Genomic DNA, 17894 nt, shown 5'->3' with positions numbered 1-17894 from the left:
TGGTACTGGATCTCATTGAAATCTACGAAATACTAAAAAGACTAGATGGGGTGGGTATTTAGAGGATGTTTCCTATGATGGGGTATCCAGACCTAGAGGGCACAGCTTCAAAATTGAGGGGCAACCTTTTGAACAGAAGTAAAGAGGAATTATTTTAGCCAGAGAGTGGTGAATCTGTGGAATGCTCTGCCACAGGCTGCAGTGGAAGCCAAGTCTGTGGGATATTTAAAGCAGAACTTGGTTGTTTCATGATCAGTCAGGGCATCAAAGGATATGGCGAGAAGGCAGGTGTATGGGGTTGAGTGGGATCCAGGATATGCCATGATGGAATGGCAGCGCAGACTCAACAGGCTGAATGGCCTAATTCTGCTCCTATGTCTTATGGGCTTATAGAAACCTCCAGACAAAATCCCCACAAAATGTAACTCTCTCACTCTGGACTTGTATGCAAACTGGGCTCGTTAGCTAACTCAGCTAACAGCCGCATGACTCGTCAGTGAAAAGGCCACCTTTCATAAACAATGTATGTCTAGGGTCGATATGATTTGGGGTTCAACCAAATTGGAACATTATGATGTTCTGATTAAATAAACCTAAATTTGAATGAATGCTGTGTAAATACTCCCCTTACACAATTATTGTTCAGCAAGAAATAATAGATTGTACACTGCATAAAATTGTAAAGAATGTGTATTTACCAATTTCTGCTTTATCAAACAGTTAATAGGAAAAAAGAAAAGGGCCCATTACAATTAAACCTGTCCAATGTGCACATAACCATTGGAGCTCATACTGGAATATTCAGGCATGTATCTCTTGCTCATTCTCTGGAGCCGTTGTCTGTGTGAAAACACCCACCACATTTTCAAACTCTCCTTGAAGTTTGTCTCTGTCTCTGTCTCTTGTACTGCCCTTCCTCCTTGGAGCCATTCATCTGCACAAAGCACTTCTTTCAAACAGGACGCTCTTTCCAATGGCATCCTGTAGTATCTGCCCTTCTGTCCTGCTCCTCAGCTCCTGCTAAAAGACCCCAAACCACACTACTGTCCTTCAGAAAACTCTTCCCTACAGCTTTGTAGAACGTTCTCTCACATCCCACAATCCTGATTCGGGGACTCGTATTCCTAAGCTGGACAACGGGGGTCCTTGTCTTAGCCAAAGCCAAAACACACTTTCCAGCATGGCACATTGCTTTTACAGGAAACTGCCATTATAAATTACCTCACAGCATAGCATTAGAAATTTTAACCAGGGCATTAAATGTACTTACTATAATTCACATTTTTTTCTATCATTTTGTATTGTACTGATGCCACAAAGACAGCAATTTTCACAACATATGCCACTGATATTAAACCTGATTCTGTTTCTGCATCAGAGCAGGATCCAGTCTGTGGACTGGGTGATGATTTGGAGCATGGAACGCCAGTTGTCAGGACAGAGTGCTTAAATGACAGTTCACTGAAAAATTTATTAAACTCCAGCATATAAAAGTTAAGATAATTAACATCTACTAGTCCAGAAAATTTGCTCAATTGGCTTTACCAAAATCCCAAGGGTGCTGGGTTATCAATTTCAATGTAGTGTGCAGTGATTTTATTATGCCTGTCAGAAGTCTATTTGTATATTCTGTTGACTGACCCTCCTACAAATTGACTACTCCGAGTCTTCAATTGTCTCCTTGTATTGGGCTCTTATTACCAAAGCATTGCTCCTAGATTTGTTACATTGCTTGTTTATGGGTATCCAACCAGCATTCTTCCACATCCTCTTCGGTCAGCTGAGTCCCTCATTTGGTTCAGAAATTTGTCCGTATAGTTGGCAAGCCACAGGAAATACAGTATTCTGTAACATTTATTGGCTCAGCAATTTCTTTCAAGACTTTTGCTGAATCTGGCTTCACGTTGTTTCTGCTGATTGAGTGATTCATGAAAGATGCTTTTATTTTGCTCATTCAAATTCATCTCCTGTGCCTTGCTTCTGATCACCAGGACTCTGCCTCTTTCACTGCTGTGTCTTCTCTGAGCACACAGTAGTATTTACCCCACAGAAATCCACAAATACACCATCTAGTCTTTGCTTTATTTGATGCGTTTTGAACCCAAAAGACATTCTTCCGTCTAGAGTGATGCTGAAGCAAGTTAAACGTAATATACAGTTCTGCACACCCAATCCCATTTGTTACCCATTCAGTACCCTGACAATGGTGGTTTTGACGGGATCAGACAAAAATAGCTTCTACTGTTCTTATACCAGGAACAAGCATAACAACATTTAAGAGGCATCCTCCCACTGCTACCTGTAAGGAGTTTGTGCATTTTCCCCATGATCACGTGGTCATGGTGCTTCGAGGTGCTACGATTTCCTCCCACAGTCCAAAGACATGCCAGTTGGAAGATTACGTAGTCTTTGGAAATTGTCCTGTATTTAGGCTAGGATTAAATCAGTGGATTGCTGGGCAGCGTGGCTCAAAGGGCTGGAAGGACCTATGCAGTGTGTATCTCAATAAAATAGAAATAGACATTTATTTTCATTTGTTTTCTGGTGTATTTTCTTGAAATGCTAGAACATGCCTTGGTATGGCTGCCATTCGTCTGCCTGAAGTTATTGTAGTTAGAAACATAGAAAATCTACAGTATAATACAGGCCCTTAGCCCACAAAGCTGTGCCGAGCATGTCCTTACCTGAGAAATTACCTAGGGTTTCCCATAGCCCTCTATTTTTCTGAGCTTCATAAACCTTTTTCTTTTTAAATCTTTTTATTAATTTTCAAACAAGCATAATAAGAAAAACATTGAGTACAAAGAGCTTGAGAATACATAATTAATAGGTTAAAATACAAACAGTTAATAATCCACATATAATAGTTTCCCAAACTATTGTAGGTTACAAAAAATGGAAAAATAAGAAAAACCCCCCCGCCCAAAAAAAAGAAAACAACCAGCCTAATCAACATGGGCTATTGTATTATATCAAGTATACACAGTAGTGTCAATAACTCCGCACCTCTGTCCAAATAATTAAAGATGATAAGAATAAGGTTTGGGAAAGGTCAGTTTAACTCATATGAAAATGTTGGATAAATGGTTTCCAAGTTTCTTCAAATTTAACTGAAGGATCAAAAATGACACTTACTATTTTTTCTAAACTCAAACAGGAAATAGTTTGGGAAAACCACTGAAATGTAGTTGGAGGATTAATTTCTTTCCAGTTTAATAAGATAGATCTTCTAGCCATTAATGTGACAAATGCAATCATTCGTCGGGCTGACAGGGATAAACAACTATTATCCACCATTGGTAGACTGAAAATTGCAGTAATCGGATGAGGTTGCAATTTGATATTCAAAACTGTTGAAATAATACCAAAAATATCTTTCCAGTAATTTTGCAAACAGGGGCAAGACCAGAACAGGTGAGCCAATGAGGCAACTTCAGAGTGACATCTGTCGCAGATTGTATTAACATGAGAATAAAATTGAGCAAGTTTGCCCTTGGACATATGAGCCCTATGTACAACCTTGAATTGTATTAGGGCATGTTTGGTGCAAATGGAAGAGGAGTTAACTAATTGTAAAATTTTCTCCCACTGCTCTGTGGGTAAAAGACACTGAAGTTCTTTTTCCCATTCCTCCTTAATTTCTTTCTGATACCCCTGGTTGTATTTTCATAATCGTATTATAAATGATGGCTACTAAACCCTTCTGACAAGGATTCAGAGCTAGAATTTTTTCCGTAATATCCAATGGACATAAATTCAGAAAGGACTGTAACATTTTATTCAAAAAATTAATAATTTGTAAGTATCTAAAAAAATGGGTTTTAGGCAAGTTATATTTATTGGACAATTGTTCAAAGGACATAAAGCTATTATCTAAAAATAAATCACAAAAACATGTTATACCTTTTGTTTTCCATAACACAAAGGCTTGGTCCATAAGAGAGGGCTGAAAAAAAAGTTAGATATAATAGGGCTTGATAAGATAAACCTATTAAAGCCAAGGGATTTACGAAATTGAAACCATATTCGTAATGTATATTTAACTATAGGATTAGTTATTTGTTTATTCAATTTAGATAAAACAAAAGGAAGTGAAAATCCTAAAATAGAAAACAATGACAAGTTTTGTACAGATTTGCACTCCAAATTTACCCATTTTGGGCTTGGTAATGTGACGGATTCTTGTGTCCAAAATATTAAATATCGAATGTTAACTGCCCAATAGTAAAGTCTTAGGTTTGGTAAAGCCAAGCCACCTTCCTTCTTAGGCTTCTGTAAATATTTTTTACGTAATCTAGGATTTTTATTCTGCCACACATATGAGGATATTTTGGAGTCAATAATGTCAAAAAAAGATTTAGGAATAAAAATTGGTAATGCTTGAAATAGGTATAAAAATTTGGGTAAAACTATCATCTTGATAGCATTAATTCAACCAACCAATGACAAAGATAATGGGGACCATCTAGTAGTAAGTTGCTTGATTTGGTCAATTAAAGGTAAAAAATTAACTTTAAATAAATCCTTATGTTTCTTAGTGATTTTAATACCCAAATAAGTAAAGTTATCTGTGACAACTTTAAATGGTAAGTGTTTATAGATTGGAACTTGCATATTTAATGGGAATAATTCACTCTTACTAAAATTCAGTTTGTAGCCAGAAAAGCTACTAAACTGAGCAAGCAAGGATAAAATAGCAGGAATAGAATATCTTCAGAGGTGCATGCGTGATCAGAGATAGTAATAGAGTCATATTTACAATCAATAATGTCTAAGTAACCTATGATCAATAAAGAAATAATCAATTCTTGAGTAATTATGATAAACATGAGAGAAATATGAAAATTCTTTGTCGTCGGGGTGTAAAAATCGCCAAATTTCAGAGATTCCAGAATCAACCATATAGGAGTTAATAAGAGAGACCGATTTATTCAGAAGAGTCTAAGTGGACTTAGATCTGTCCATTGAGGGATTTAAACAACTGTTAAAATCCCCACCCATTATCAGCATATACTCACTTAAATTAGGGAAGGATGTAAATAAACATTTAAAAAATTCAGGACAATCAGTATTAGGAGCATAAACATTAACTAAAACAACTTTTTGGTTAAAAAGTAAACCAGTAAGGAGCAAAAATCTACCTTGTGGGTCTGAAATTGTTTCATAATGTGTAAAAGAGGTTGAAGAGTCTATAAAAATAGAAATGCCTCTAACTTTGGCTTAGGAATTCGAATGATACTGTTGGTCCTTCCAAAACCTAAAAAAACATTGACTTTCCTTCTTCCTCACATGAGTCTCTTGTGCAAAGCTAATATTAGCATTCATTCTGTGGAATGCTTTAAATATTTTTTCCGTTTAATCGGATTATTTAAACCGTTTGTATTCCAAGAGACAAAGTTAATAATCTTATCCATATTGCTAATATTTATTGTAGTTAACGCACAAGGTTAGAAAGAAGATAAACTCATGAATCCAGAAGAGGAGAGCAGGTTCAAAGAGGAACCGGAAGTTCCAACACTTCAGCCATTTTGGTAGTTTCAAGTCAGCCCATGAAGTAAAAACTAAGCAAAAAGCAAAAGCAAAAAAGAATCCCCCCCTCCCCCCACCCCCAAAAACCCAAGAAAAAGCCAGAAAGAGGCAAGCAGGTAAACTAACACTAATTTAACCCCCATCTCTCAAGACGGCAACTCAGAAGAAAAAGTAAGAAAACAGACACAAACCACCCATATTCAAAAAAAAAAGGGTTAGTATAACAAGGATTAAACTATAAAATTAATATTATATAAAAAAGAACAAGATTAAAAAAAGAAGAAAAATACGAAATCGTTAAAGCCCAAAAGTGGATAACATTATATTGATATTTCAAAAGAAGGTCATCAGTCTTGTTCAGACACATCCAAACGGATGTGACGTATCCAAGAACTGAGGTCTTGTGGGAAGAAGAAACGGCATCTTGAAAAAGGAAAGTTTAAAAAAAACATTAATACTTAAGCATAAAAGATATAAGGCAAAAATGTATACAAACTTAAAAAACATTTAATTAGTTGCTTACAAAACTAACAAAATAATAGTTCAAAAAAAAAGAGCTCAAAGTAAATCAAAAACAGACCTTAACTTAAGCGTGTAAAAAATACACTATCGGCCATCACATAAGGGTCATCAAATTATGAAAGGTCCGAATCTGTAGGCTAATTATTAACTTAAAAGAAAAAGCCAAAACAATAAAAGGCCATAAAAAACGGATAATAAAAATACAATACGTTAATCAACTCATAGTGGAAAGGTGCTATTCCTCAAGAAATCTTTGAGCTTCTGCTGGAAATTTGAACAGCCGACGAGTTTCATCGGGAAGAGTGACTCTCAGTTGTGCTGAAAATAACAATGCTTGTTTGTAACCTTTCCAATGAAATTCCAACATAACTGGTTTAAAAGCCATTCTTACCCTCAGAACTTCGGGGCTATAGTCTTCCCAGATATGAAACTTAAAAGTTTTGAAAGCTGATCATACCCTTCTGTTGGGCAGCACGAATCAGGCAATCTTTAATATGAGGATAGTGAATCTGGAGAATCACTGGCCATGGTTTCCTACCTGGAACTGGTTTAAAGCGAGAGATGCGATGTGCATGGTCGATTATTGGAGGGGTATCCAGAACATCTGAGCCGAAAATATCCATTAAAAATTTAGAGAAAAATGCAACCAGATCACCCTTCTCAAAATTTTTCGGGAGCCCAATTATCCAGAGGTTCTATCTTCGAGATCGATTTTCAAGATCAATAAGTTTGAATTTATAACGTTCCAACAGTTGAGAAGTCGAAGATAGCTTTTGTTCCAATGTTTCAATTTTGCGATATCTCTGGTGAGCGGCATCTTCGAGAGCTGAAATTCTTGCTTGTTGTTGTTGAATATCCAATGTAAGTGGTTGAAGTTTTGCGTCAACCGTCTTTAACGTTTCATCAAGCAAAGAAAGCTTTGGGGTGAGATTATTCTCCAATTTCTCAAGTCTCTCATCCATAAGTTTCCGGATTGCTTCCAAGGTTAGCAATTCTTTAGTCAGTTTCGATTCTTTAGTTTCTCATGGTTTAGACATTTTGATGAGTTGAAAAATAATTCAAAAGTCGAAAAATAATTCATAAATATCAACCCCTTTAGAGTAGTTATAAATAGGTCAGTTAGGGGGTGATTGCAGGTAAAAAAAAATAAAAGGATTGGAGCGAAGCCTAATGCAGCCTCACCCCATAAGCACCATCTTGAGAGTCCTCCACATACCTGTCCAGGAGTCTCTCAAAAGACCCTATCGTATACACCTCCACCACCGTCACCGGCAGCCCATTCTGCACACTCACCACTCTCTGCATAAAAACAACAACTTGCCCCTGATATCAGCTGTGAACCTACTTCCAAACATCTTAAAACTGTGATCCCTTGTGCTAGCCATTTCAGCCCTGGGGAAAAAGCCACATGATCAATGCCTCTCATCGTCTTATACACTTCTATCAGGACACCTCTCATCCTCTGTCGCTGAGTTTACTCAACATATTCTCATAAGGCATGCTCCCCAATCCAATCAATATCCTTGTAAATTTCCACTGCACCCTTTCTATGGTTTCCACATCCTTCCTATAGTGAGGTGACCAGGACTGAGCACAGTACTCGACTGACCAGGGTCCTATATAGCTGCAACATTAGCTCTCTGCTCCTAAACTCAATCTCACGATTGATGAAGACCAATGCACCATAAGCTTTCTTAACCACAGAGTCGACCTGCACAGCAGCCTTGAGTGTCCTGTGGACTTGGACCCCAAGAACCCTCTGATCCTCCACACTGCCATTAATACTATATTCTGTCATCATATTTGATCTACCAAAATGAACTATCTCACAAGTTACTCAGTTACTGAATCAAAATCTTCATGATTTTGTCTGGACTATCTGTACTATTAAAATTCCAAGTGTAAGTGTGATATTTCTCTGGTCCACTGCACTGAAATGAACATGATATATCTGAGCTCTTGTGTTTGCCACCTTTGGTGAGTCTCCTAGCTCACTTACAGTAGTCATTAACATAACACACTTACTTCAACCATTCAGGTCCATGACACTGTTTAATTGTAGGTTTTTTACACAGAGTGGTGTGTACATTGAATGCCCTGCCAGGGGTGGTGGTAGAGACAGATACATTAGGGGCAACACACACAAAATGCTTGAGAAGCTCAGCAAATCAAGGAGCATCTGTGGAAATGACAAAACAGTCAAACGTTCAAGTTGAGACCCTTTGGAAAGGAATGGAGAAGACGCTAGAATAAAAAGGTGGGAGGAGGAGGATAGCTAGAATGTAATTGATGAAGCCAGGTGGGTGGTAAAGTTAAAAGGCTGGAGAGGAAGGAATATGATATGTCCACCAATAGCAACAGAGACACTAGGAGCAGATTGGGAGGCAGGTTTTAGTAAGATTGTTACCATGGTGGCTTCAACTTCCCTAATATTAATTGCACCTCAGTGCAAAAGGTTTGGATAGGTGGAATTTGTTAGGATTCCTGACCTAATAGGTAGACAGACCAGCTAGGAGAGAGGCCATATTGGATTTGATGAACCAGGTCAGATGTCAATGCATTTTGGAGACAGTGGCCACAACTATAGCCTTGAAGAGATAGGAGCAGACGGTATGGGAAAGTATTTTTAATTAGGGGGAGGGGGGATTGGGAAGTGATGTACTCAGGGAAATGCACAGCAGAAATTGGGAGGTTGCTTAGGAAGCACCTGCTGGGGGTTTTGTATAGGCTTGACGTATTGAGACGGAAAGAATGAAGGGAACCATCATTGATGAGATGTGGAATATCTAGTCAAAAGGAAGAAAGAAGCATGCTTATAGGTTTAGGAAGCAAGGATCAGACTGGGCTTCAGAGAGTTGTATGATAGCCAGGAAAGAGCTGAGTAACGGTCTTAGGAACAGTAGAAGGAAGCATGGCAAGACCTTGGTGAGTAGGATTAAAGAAAAAGCCAAGACTTCCTACATGTATGTTAAGAACAGGAGGATAATTAGTGTGAAGGTAGGATTGATAAGGGGTAGAAGAGGAAACGCACGTGGAGTTGGTGGAGGTAGGAGAGGTCCTTTGTTTTAATTTTTGTGAATGCAAGGATAGTGTAGAAAAATCGGATATGTTGATGTTAAGTAAGAGGATTTGCTAGAACTTTTGAAAAAACATTAGGATAGATAAGTCCCTGGGACTGGACAGGATTTACCTCTGGTTACTATGGGATGTAATGGAAAAGATTGCTGCACCTTTGGCGATGATCTTTGTGTCCTCTCAGACCATAGGAGCAACACCAGATGATTGGAGGGTGACAAGTGTTATTCCCATTTTAAAGAAAGAGAGTAGGGTTGACTCTGGGGATTATAGACCACTGAGTCTTACTTTAGTGGCAGGCAAATTATTGGAGAAGATTCTTAGAGAGGATTTGCAAAAATTTGGAGAAATAAGGTCTGATTTGAAATGGTCATCATAGTCTTGTGAGGGGCAGGTCATACTTCATGAATCTGACTTAAATTCTTTGAGAATGTGACAAAGTATATTGATGAAAGTAGAACAGTGGATGTGTATATGGATTTTAGTACGGTGTTTGATAAGATTCCCTAGGAGAGTTTCATTCAGAAAGTCAGCAGTCATGAGATCCAGAGAAACTTAACTGTAGATTCATAGTGCCTATAAAAAGTATTCTCTCACCCCCCCCCCCCGACAAAATGTTTCGTGTTTTATTGTTTTGCAACAGTGAATCACAGTGGATTTTAATTTGGCTTTTTTTGACACTGCTCAACAGAAAAAAGGCTTTTTTGTGTCAAAATGAAAACAACTCTACAAAGTGATCTAAATTAATTACAAATATAAAACACCAAATAATTGATTGCATAATTACTCATGCCCTTCAAGTCAGTAATTAGTAGTTGCACCTTTGGCAGCAATTACAGCCTTGAGTCTGTGTGGATAGGTCTCTATTGGCTTTGCACATTCGGACAGTGCAATTTTTCCCATGCTTCTTTACAAGACTGCTCAGGCTCTGTCAGATTGTGTGGGGATCATTAGTGAACAGCCCTCTTCAAGTCCAGCCACAAATTCTCAATTGGATTGAAGTCTGAACTCTGACTTGGCCACTCTAGGACCTTAACTTTGTTGTTTTTAAGCCAGTGTGTAGTTTTGACTTTATGCTTGGGGTCATTGTTTTGCTGGAAAACAAATCTTTTCCCAAGTCGCAGTTCTCTTGCAGTCTACATCTGGTTGTCCTCCAGGATTTTCCTTATATTTTGCTGCTTTCTTCCCCTCCGCCATCTGATTCTTAAATGGACATTGAACGCATGAACAGTATCTACTTTCAATTTGACAATTTAATATCCATACAGTGCCTATAAAAAGTATTCACACCCCCCCCCCCCCCGGAAGTTTTCATGTTTTATTGTTTTACAACATTGAGTGGATTTAATTTGGCTGTTTTGACACTGATCAACAGATAAAGACACTTCCTTGTCAAAGTAAAAGCAGATCTCTACAAAATTATCCTGGGGGCAGTAGGGGGAGGGAATACATTTTATAGGCACTGTAGAGCTGGCTTGCATATAGAAGGCAGAGGATGGTAGTAGATGCAATGTATTCTGCCCAGAGGTCATTGACCACTGCTGTTCTGCAGGAATCTGTTCTGTCACCCCTGCCGATTGTGATTTTTATAAATGACTTGGATGTGGAAGTGGATTAGTAATTTTTGCAGATGAAACAAAGGTTTGTGGAGTTGTGGATAGCGTAGTTGTAGGTTGCAATGGGACAATGACAGGATGAAGAGCTGGCCTGAAGAGTCAGATGGCGTTCAAACTGGAGAAGTGTGAAGTGATTCATTTTGGATAGTCAAATTTGAAGGCAGAATCTGTGACTCTTAGCAGTGTGATGGAACGTATGGGTCTTGGTTTGCACATCCCTAGATCTCTCAAAGTTCTACACAAGTTGATTGGATTGTTAAGAAAGCATATAGTATGTTGGCCATCATTAGTTGGGGAATTGAGATCAAGAGATGTGAGGTAATGTTACAGCTCTATAAAATCCTGGTTAAACCTTACTTGGAATATTCAAAATCAGAGTCGGGTTTTTTTTAAAATCACTGGCGTATGTTGTAAAATTTGTTGTCTTTGCAGCAGGAATACAATGCAATACATAATAGAAAAAAAAACTGCGTGTGTGTGTATGTATGTATATATGTATATGAGAATAAGGCAGGTCCTGGGTGATGGGAGTCCTTAATGATGGTTGCTATCTTTTTGAGGCATTGATCCTTGCAGATGTCCTGGATACTACGGAGGCTAGTGTCCATGATGGAGATGACTGGAGTTTACAATGCTCTGCAGCTTATTTTGATCCTTTGCAGTAACCACCACCCACCCCCACCCTGCCCCCCCCACCAGATGGTGATGTAGCCAGTTCAAATGCTCTCTGTGTTACATTTGTAGAAATTTACGAGTGAGTTTGGTGACATACCAAATCACCTCAAACTCCTCAAACTGTCGTGCCTTCTTTGTAGTTGCATCAATATGTTGGGCCTAGGTTAGATCTTCCTAGATATTGATACCCAGGAACTTGAAATTGCTCATTCTTTCCACTTAAGATCCCTCATTGAGTACTGGTCTTGCCTTTTCTGAAATCCACAATCAGTTCTTGGTCTTGCTGACGTTGAGTGCAAGGTTGTTGCTGCAGTACCACTCAACTAGCTGATATATCTTGCTCCTGAACGCCCTCTTGTCACTTTCTGAAATTCTGCCAACAGTAGTTGTTTTAAATATTGTGTTCATTTCCAGTCACATGATTATAGGAAGGATGTGAAAGCTTTAAAGGGGGTGCTGCCTGGAGTAGAGGGCATGTCTTATGAAGATAGGTTGAGCGAGTTGGGGCCTTTCTGTTTGGAGCAAAGGAGGATGATAGGTGACTTGATAGAGGTGTACAAGACAAGAAACATAGATCAAGTGGATAGCCAGAAAGTTTTACTCTGGGTGGAAATGGCTAATATAAGGGAGCATAATTTTAAGGTTGTTGAAGGAAATTCGGGAGTTGGGGATGTCAGACATACACAGAGAGTGGTGGGTTCGTGATGCGCTCTGCAGTGAATCATGTTATATTAGGGGCATTTAAGAAACTCAGGCTCATAAATAATAGAAAAAGAGGGTTTTGTAGAGGGGAAGGGTTAGATTGAACCTAGAGTAGGTTAAAAGGTTGGTGCAATTTTTTGGGCCAAAGGGCCTGAAATATTCTATGTTCTCTATCCAATCCAAGATATTACTGATCCTGGCACTAAGGAGAATCCATAGCATACTGGAGTCTCAATCTCAACCACAGACACTCCTGTCTGTTCCCTTCACTAACAAATCCCTCACCACCACTGCTGACCTGGTAATTTTTCTCCTCTGCTGTGCATCAGTGCCTACCGTAGTGATGCTGCCTCCTTGCTTTGTTGGGTCGCTCCTCCCAACAGTATCCAAAATGGTATAAATGTTTGAAAGTACAATAACCACAGAGGGCGCCTGTACGGTATTACCTGCCTGAATTCATTGCTCTTCCTGGTGCTAACCCATCTCCCTTTATGTTTTAGACTCATAAGCCATATGACACAGAAACAGGCCTTTCAGTCCAACTGACTCCTTAGTAGTCAAGATGCCCCTTCCAAGTTAGTCCTATTTGTCAGCATTTGGCCCATAACATTCCAATCCACATACCTGTCCAACTGCCTTTTAAAATTTGTTATTATACCTGCCTCAACAACTACTTCGGGCAGCTCAATTCACATGTGTACTACTCTGTCTTAAGCAGAAAAGTTGCACCTCAAATTCCTATTAAATCTCCCCACTCTCACCTTAAACCTGTGCACTCTCGTTCTATACCCTAACCCTGGGTAAAAGACTTAGTGTATTCATTCATCCTATCTATACTTGTGATTTTATAATCCTCTATCAGATCACCTCTCTATCACCTACCACTCTCCAAGGAATAAAATCCTGGTCCAATCTCTCTATATGTCACTCTCTCAAGTGCTGATAGCATCTTTGTAAATCTTTTAGACACTTTTTCTAATTTATTAATATTTTTCCTCTAACAAGGTAACTAAAACTGAGCACAGTACTCCAGAGTGTAACTTAAGTGATTAGGTGGTCTTCGCTCTCAATGCGCTTGACGTAATGGTTGCATTTGGCAATGATGACGTAATTGGAATAAGTTCTCTTGATAGTAATAATAGTTTTCCCTTTTAGACATTTGAGTAAATTGTAAATTATTTGGGTAAATTTTTCACATTACTAGCAAAATGCTTTTCCTACTAAAAGTTTATTCAAGTGATTCTTAAAGTTAATTAAAAAATTTAGCTATGTAAATGAGGCTAGTCTTTACTTGCTTGTTTAGAGCTAATTTACATTGGTTTCCTTTGTCATTTTCTCTGGTCTCACTCAACTGTCTTAATGCTTTGTAATTTTCTGTACCAAAAGGGCACATTTCACATTCAGTGCACTTGTGTGTGCTGTCAGTTTCTGTCGCTGTCTCCAATAGAATCATTGTTTGTGAAATATATGTAGCCTTTCCCTGAGTCTATTATATTTTCTTTTAAAAATTCAGAAGGTTCAGCCAGTTCATTTTGTATTTGTTTACATACTGCAGGTGATGCTGAATCTGCTTGTAATGCAATATATTATGCCGATGAGTTGTTATCCTTTGGCTCACGTGACTGTGATTACAGAGAGCATTTGTAGTGCAGACAGAGACTGTGATTACTGAACATGTGTCTGTGCGGTGAATCTCTTAAGAGGCTTTATACTGGAGGCTTGTGACCAATGAGAAGAATTTTGGTGCACAGTACGTAGTGCTCTACGTGGCTGTGTGACATTGTTTTTCAGCAGCCTGATAAATCTTTATGTCAGTGCCAAATGGGTCATATGGAGCCAATGCGATTTCAGGAATTTGTTGTTTCTTAACCTAAGGAGGCTTTTATATCAAATCCTGTGAACAGAGACTCTTATTCTGAACTTGTTCAGCAGCTGTTTGTGATTGCCGTGCAAAGCTGCAGTTTTGAATAGATCACATAGTGTAATGCTTATCTTTGTGGTGCACTGGAGATCGTAGCACAACCACCTATTGTCAGTTAGCTGTTTCAGCATCAGATCTGGTGTTTCATTCTACAAGCGGCAGCTATCGCAAAAGCATGCCAACGGGTGATGGTAAGTGGCATTGAGAAATAAAACTAGTATCCCAAGGTAATTATGAAAAGGAAAGCTTGTGCTATTGCAATACTTATTACAGATTAGTGCAGCTTTTTGTGGTTTATTTTATCGTTCAGTTTATTTCATGTTTATTCAAACAACAGTCAGCAAATCGGCTTAGAATATCTGTCGTACTTCTAATAATTGACCAGCAAGATAAAAATTGACATCTTCTGGTCTGTGTGGTGTCTCGCCTTTGTTTATTTCTCAGAAAGATTAATGACTGCAGAAGATAGATTTTTTTCCTTGTTAAAATTTGAAAGCAATGTAATTTGATTGTCATAAGACAAATGTCTACTTATAAAAAAAATTTAAAGCATGAAATATTGTTGGAAAGTGTCATTTGTGAAATCCGTGTGTGAGTGAAATGCAGAATGAATAAAGTATTGTACTGCAAATTGATATTTTGGTCAAATTGTCATATTTATTGTGTGATGTTTGAGGATTGAGTTTACCTCTAAATGTGGTCAAAATGCCGGAGACCTCGGCCATGAGGAGAAAAATGTAAATAACTATTATTGAAGGGAATTTGCAAGTGAAAAGAATTGGTGTTTACTTTTTTTAAAAAAAACGTTTACTTCTTAATGATTTTGCAATTATTTCTGCGAATATTTTGAACAGGATGGAATGCTCCAGTGTCTTGTACTGTAATCGACTTCAGCTGCATATTGCTGAAAGGCATGAATGTATTTGTGGGATTTGTGGTTTTAAATTTGGACTATAGGACTTGTGAAAGGGGCCAGATGCCATGAAAAATCATCATGCATAAATGCTTGGGGGTGAATCAGTGCATTATTTTGGATGTAATTATACATCTAGGATCTTTGTCAAATGACTTATAGCTGTGGTGCATATTTAAATATCATCGTAAAACCAGGTGGCAGCTTGTCTGAATTAATGAACGGTTTGTTGTTGGTCTTTAGCATATTGATTACTGAACTATTTATTTTTAGCAGACTGATATTATGTGTGCCAGATAGAATCTTTCTGTGGAGATAGTTTTCCAATCTATTTGTATTTGGCTTGAGTGAAGTTGTGTAGGAAGACTCAAATGAGGACACAGGTTATAATTGATTAAGAACTATCATTGATGCTGAAAACATTGAGAGCAAGGATTAAAGGATTATGGCTGACAAAGGAGCATGAAGCAGTGGCAGTTTACATTTCAATGTGTACTTGTATATTGCAAGTGTTCTCGTCAGGGTTCGAAGTACATTTTCACAATCAAAAATGAAAATGTGAACTTTTGTAGACTGGAATTATATACTTTTTTGTTTGGTTCATTTGCAATATTTATTGAAAAAGCCCTACATGAGGTCAGAATAAACATTAGACAGGAACATGCTAATTTTGACAGACATACCTGCAGGTAATAGAACATGTAGCAAATGGGACACTTTAAAAGCGAAATGCAGAGAGATTAGGGACAATATGTTACTTGAAGGATAAGTCTGGCAGTATTAGCGAATCCTGGCTGATGAAGATTATTGAGAATCTGATCAGGAAAATGATGGAGACATATGACAGGTGTAGGGACATCTCTTGAGTTTGAGATTTAGGAGTTCACTTAAGAGGGAAATCAGGAGGGCAGAAAGAGGACATGAGATTTAGAGAGAGAGAGAGAGAGAGAGAGAGAGAGAAAGATACAGTACAGTAACAGAACCTTTCAGCCCAATCAGCCTGGACTACCCAATTATACCGATGTTACCAATTAACCTACTAACACAAGTATTTTTGTCAGGAAGTGTATGGTCATGCACTTTGGCAAAAGAAAGGGTTGAGTATTTTCCTCAATGGAGAGAAAATACAAAAAAAAACAACTGAGGCACAAAGGGACATGCAGGATTCCTTAAAGGTTAAGTTGCAGGTTGAGTGTGGTGAGGATGGCAAATGCAATGTAGCATTCATTTCAAGAGGACTGGAATATGGAAATGTAATGTTGAGACTTTATATAAAACACTGGTGAGGCCCCACTTGGAATATTGTGAACAGTTTTGGGCCCCTAATCTTAGAAAGGATATGCTGAAACTGGAGAATATTCAAAGGAGGCTCACAAAAATGATTCCAGGATTGAATAGCTTGTCATATGAAAAGCTTTTGATGGCTTTGGGCCTGTACTTGCTCGAACTTGGAAGAATGAGGGATGACCTCATTGAACCCTATCAAATGGTGAAGGCCTTGATAGGGTGGATGTGGAGAGGATGTTTCCTATGGTGGGAGGAATCTAAGACCGGAGGGCCAAGCCTGAGAATAGAGGGGTGTCCTTTTAGAACGGAAATGAGGAGGAATTTCTTTGGCCAGAGCGTGATGAATGTACGGAATTCTTTGCCACAGGCAGCTGTGGAGGCCAAGTCTTTATGTATATTTAAAGCAGAGGATGATAGATTCTTAATTGGTCAGGGCATGAAAGGATATGGGGAGAAGGCAGGAGATTGGAGCTGAGAGGAAAATTGGATCAGCCATGATGAAATGGCAGAGCAGACTCGATGGGCCAAATGGCCTAATTGTTCTCCTACACCATATGGCCTATCTTTGGAATGTGGGAGAAAACAGAAGCACCTGGAGGAAGCCCACACAGTAACGGGGATACTTCAGCAATATAGTGAAGGAGAAACTTAAAGAATATTACATGCAAAAGGGAGCGATTACACATCCTTTACCATCAATGTGGTCATCTGTATGTGGGGCCACATGGAATGGGTAAGATGTCAAATAAATATTTATGATCTGTATTTTCTATGTAAAAGGTTATTCAAGTTAAGAATTAGGGGATATGAATAATAATGTCTTGGAACGTATTTAGAATTTGAAAGAGTAAATTCAGATTCATTTATTTCTCACGTGCATCAAAACATGCAGTGAAATGCATTGTTTGCATTAATGTCATAGCATGCTCACCATGCTCAGCAGAACAACATAGACCACATTAAACAGCAACAGCAAAACAAATCCATTTCCTCCCTTCCTACCAACCACTCACACAGACAGTCCTCCAACCACAGGGCAGGTTGCCTCCGGGCCTCCAGTCTCCAGTGGACTCACAGACAATGGACCTCAGATTTCCCCAGAAGACATCAGACTCAGGCCTTCATCCACCAGGCTTCAATTTTCGAACTTCCAGCCAGTCTCTGAATTTCTATCAACCCCAGGACTGCAAACTCCATGCCTAGAACTCTGGACTCACTAATGATGGGACCCCGGGCTCCAGTCTTTGAACAGTGGACTCACATACCTAGGGGTTCACTGCCTTTGTGCTTCCTGCTCATGTACACATCCGATCCTGGATCCCATTGACCTCAGAATCTCGCTGACCTGGTGACCCATCAGTCCTCGTTTTCACTAATCCTTGCCCACATGCTTGCCAGCTGACATCCTCAGATGTCCTTTGTCACACATTCATGTCACTGTTCTTTGAGAGTGGAGCAGAGGCCTCGAATCTGACCTGACCTCTAACTCCTCCACATCTCTGTTGCTAAACTCTAATCTGACCTCTAACTTACCCACTTTCCCTGAACCCTGAACCCTAACCTTACTCTTAACTCCCCTCTCTACTTAAAACCATCCCTATAAACTTAAAAAAAAAAATCGAAGCCTGAACCACAACCTCGATGCATACTAGAG

General features: G+C 38.8%; 1 protein-coding gene across 37 annotated transcripts in view; it reads left to right on the top strand.

The window, feature by feature from the left end:
• clasp2 (cytoplasmic linker associated protein 2) overlaps window positions 1-17894 on the top strand; it is a 380510-nt gene that overhangs the window by 99635 nt on the left and 262981 nt on the right. The window contains exon 1 of one of the 37 annotated variants that reach the window (XM_073035757.1): window positions 13909-14231. The exons of the other annotated variants lie outside the window; for them this stretch is intronic. Coding sequence (XP_072891858.1) covers window positions 14216-14231 — 16 coding nt within the window. The 5' untranslated portion in view covers window positions 13909-14215. Of the gene's footprint in view, window positions 1-13908; window positions 14232-17894 lie in introns of those variants that run through there. 37 annotated transcript variants of the gene reach the window in all.

This window comes from Hemitrygon akajei, chromosome 1, assembly GCF_048418815.1.
Source record: "Hemitrygon akajei chromosome 1, sHemAka1.3, whole genome shotgun sequence".
NCBI lineage: Eukaryota > Metazoa > Chordata > Chondrichthyes > Myliobatiformes > Dasyatidae > Hemitrygon > Hemitrygon akajei.
This window is presented reverse-complemented; position numbering and strand designations above follow the sequence as displayed.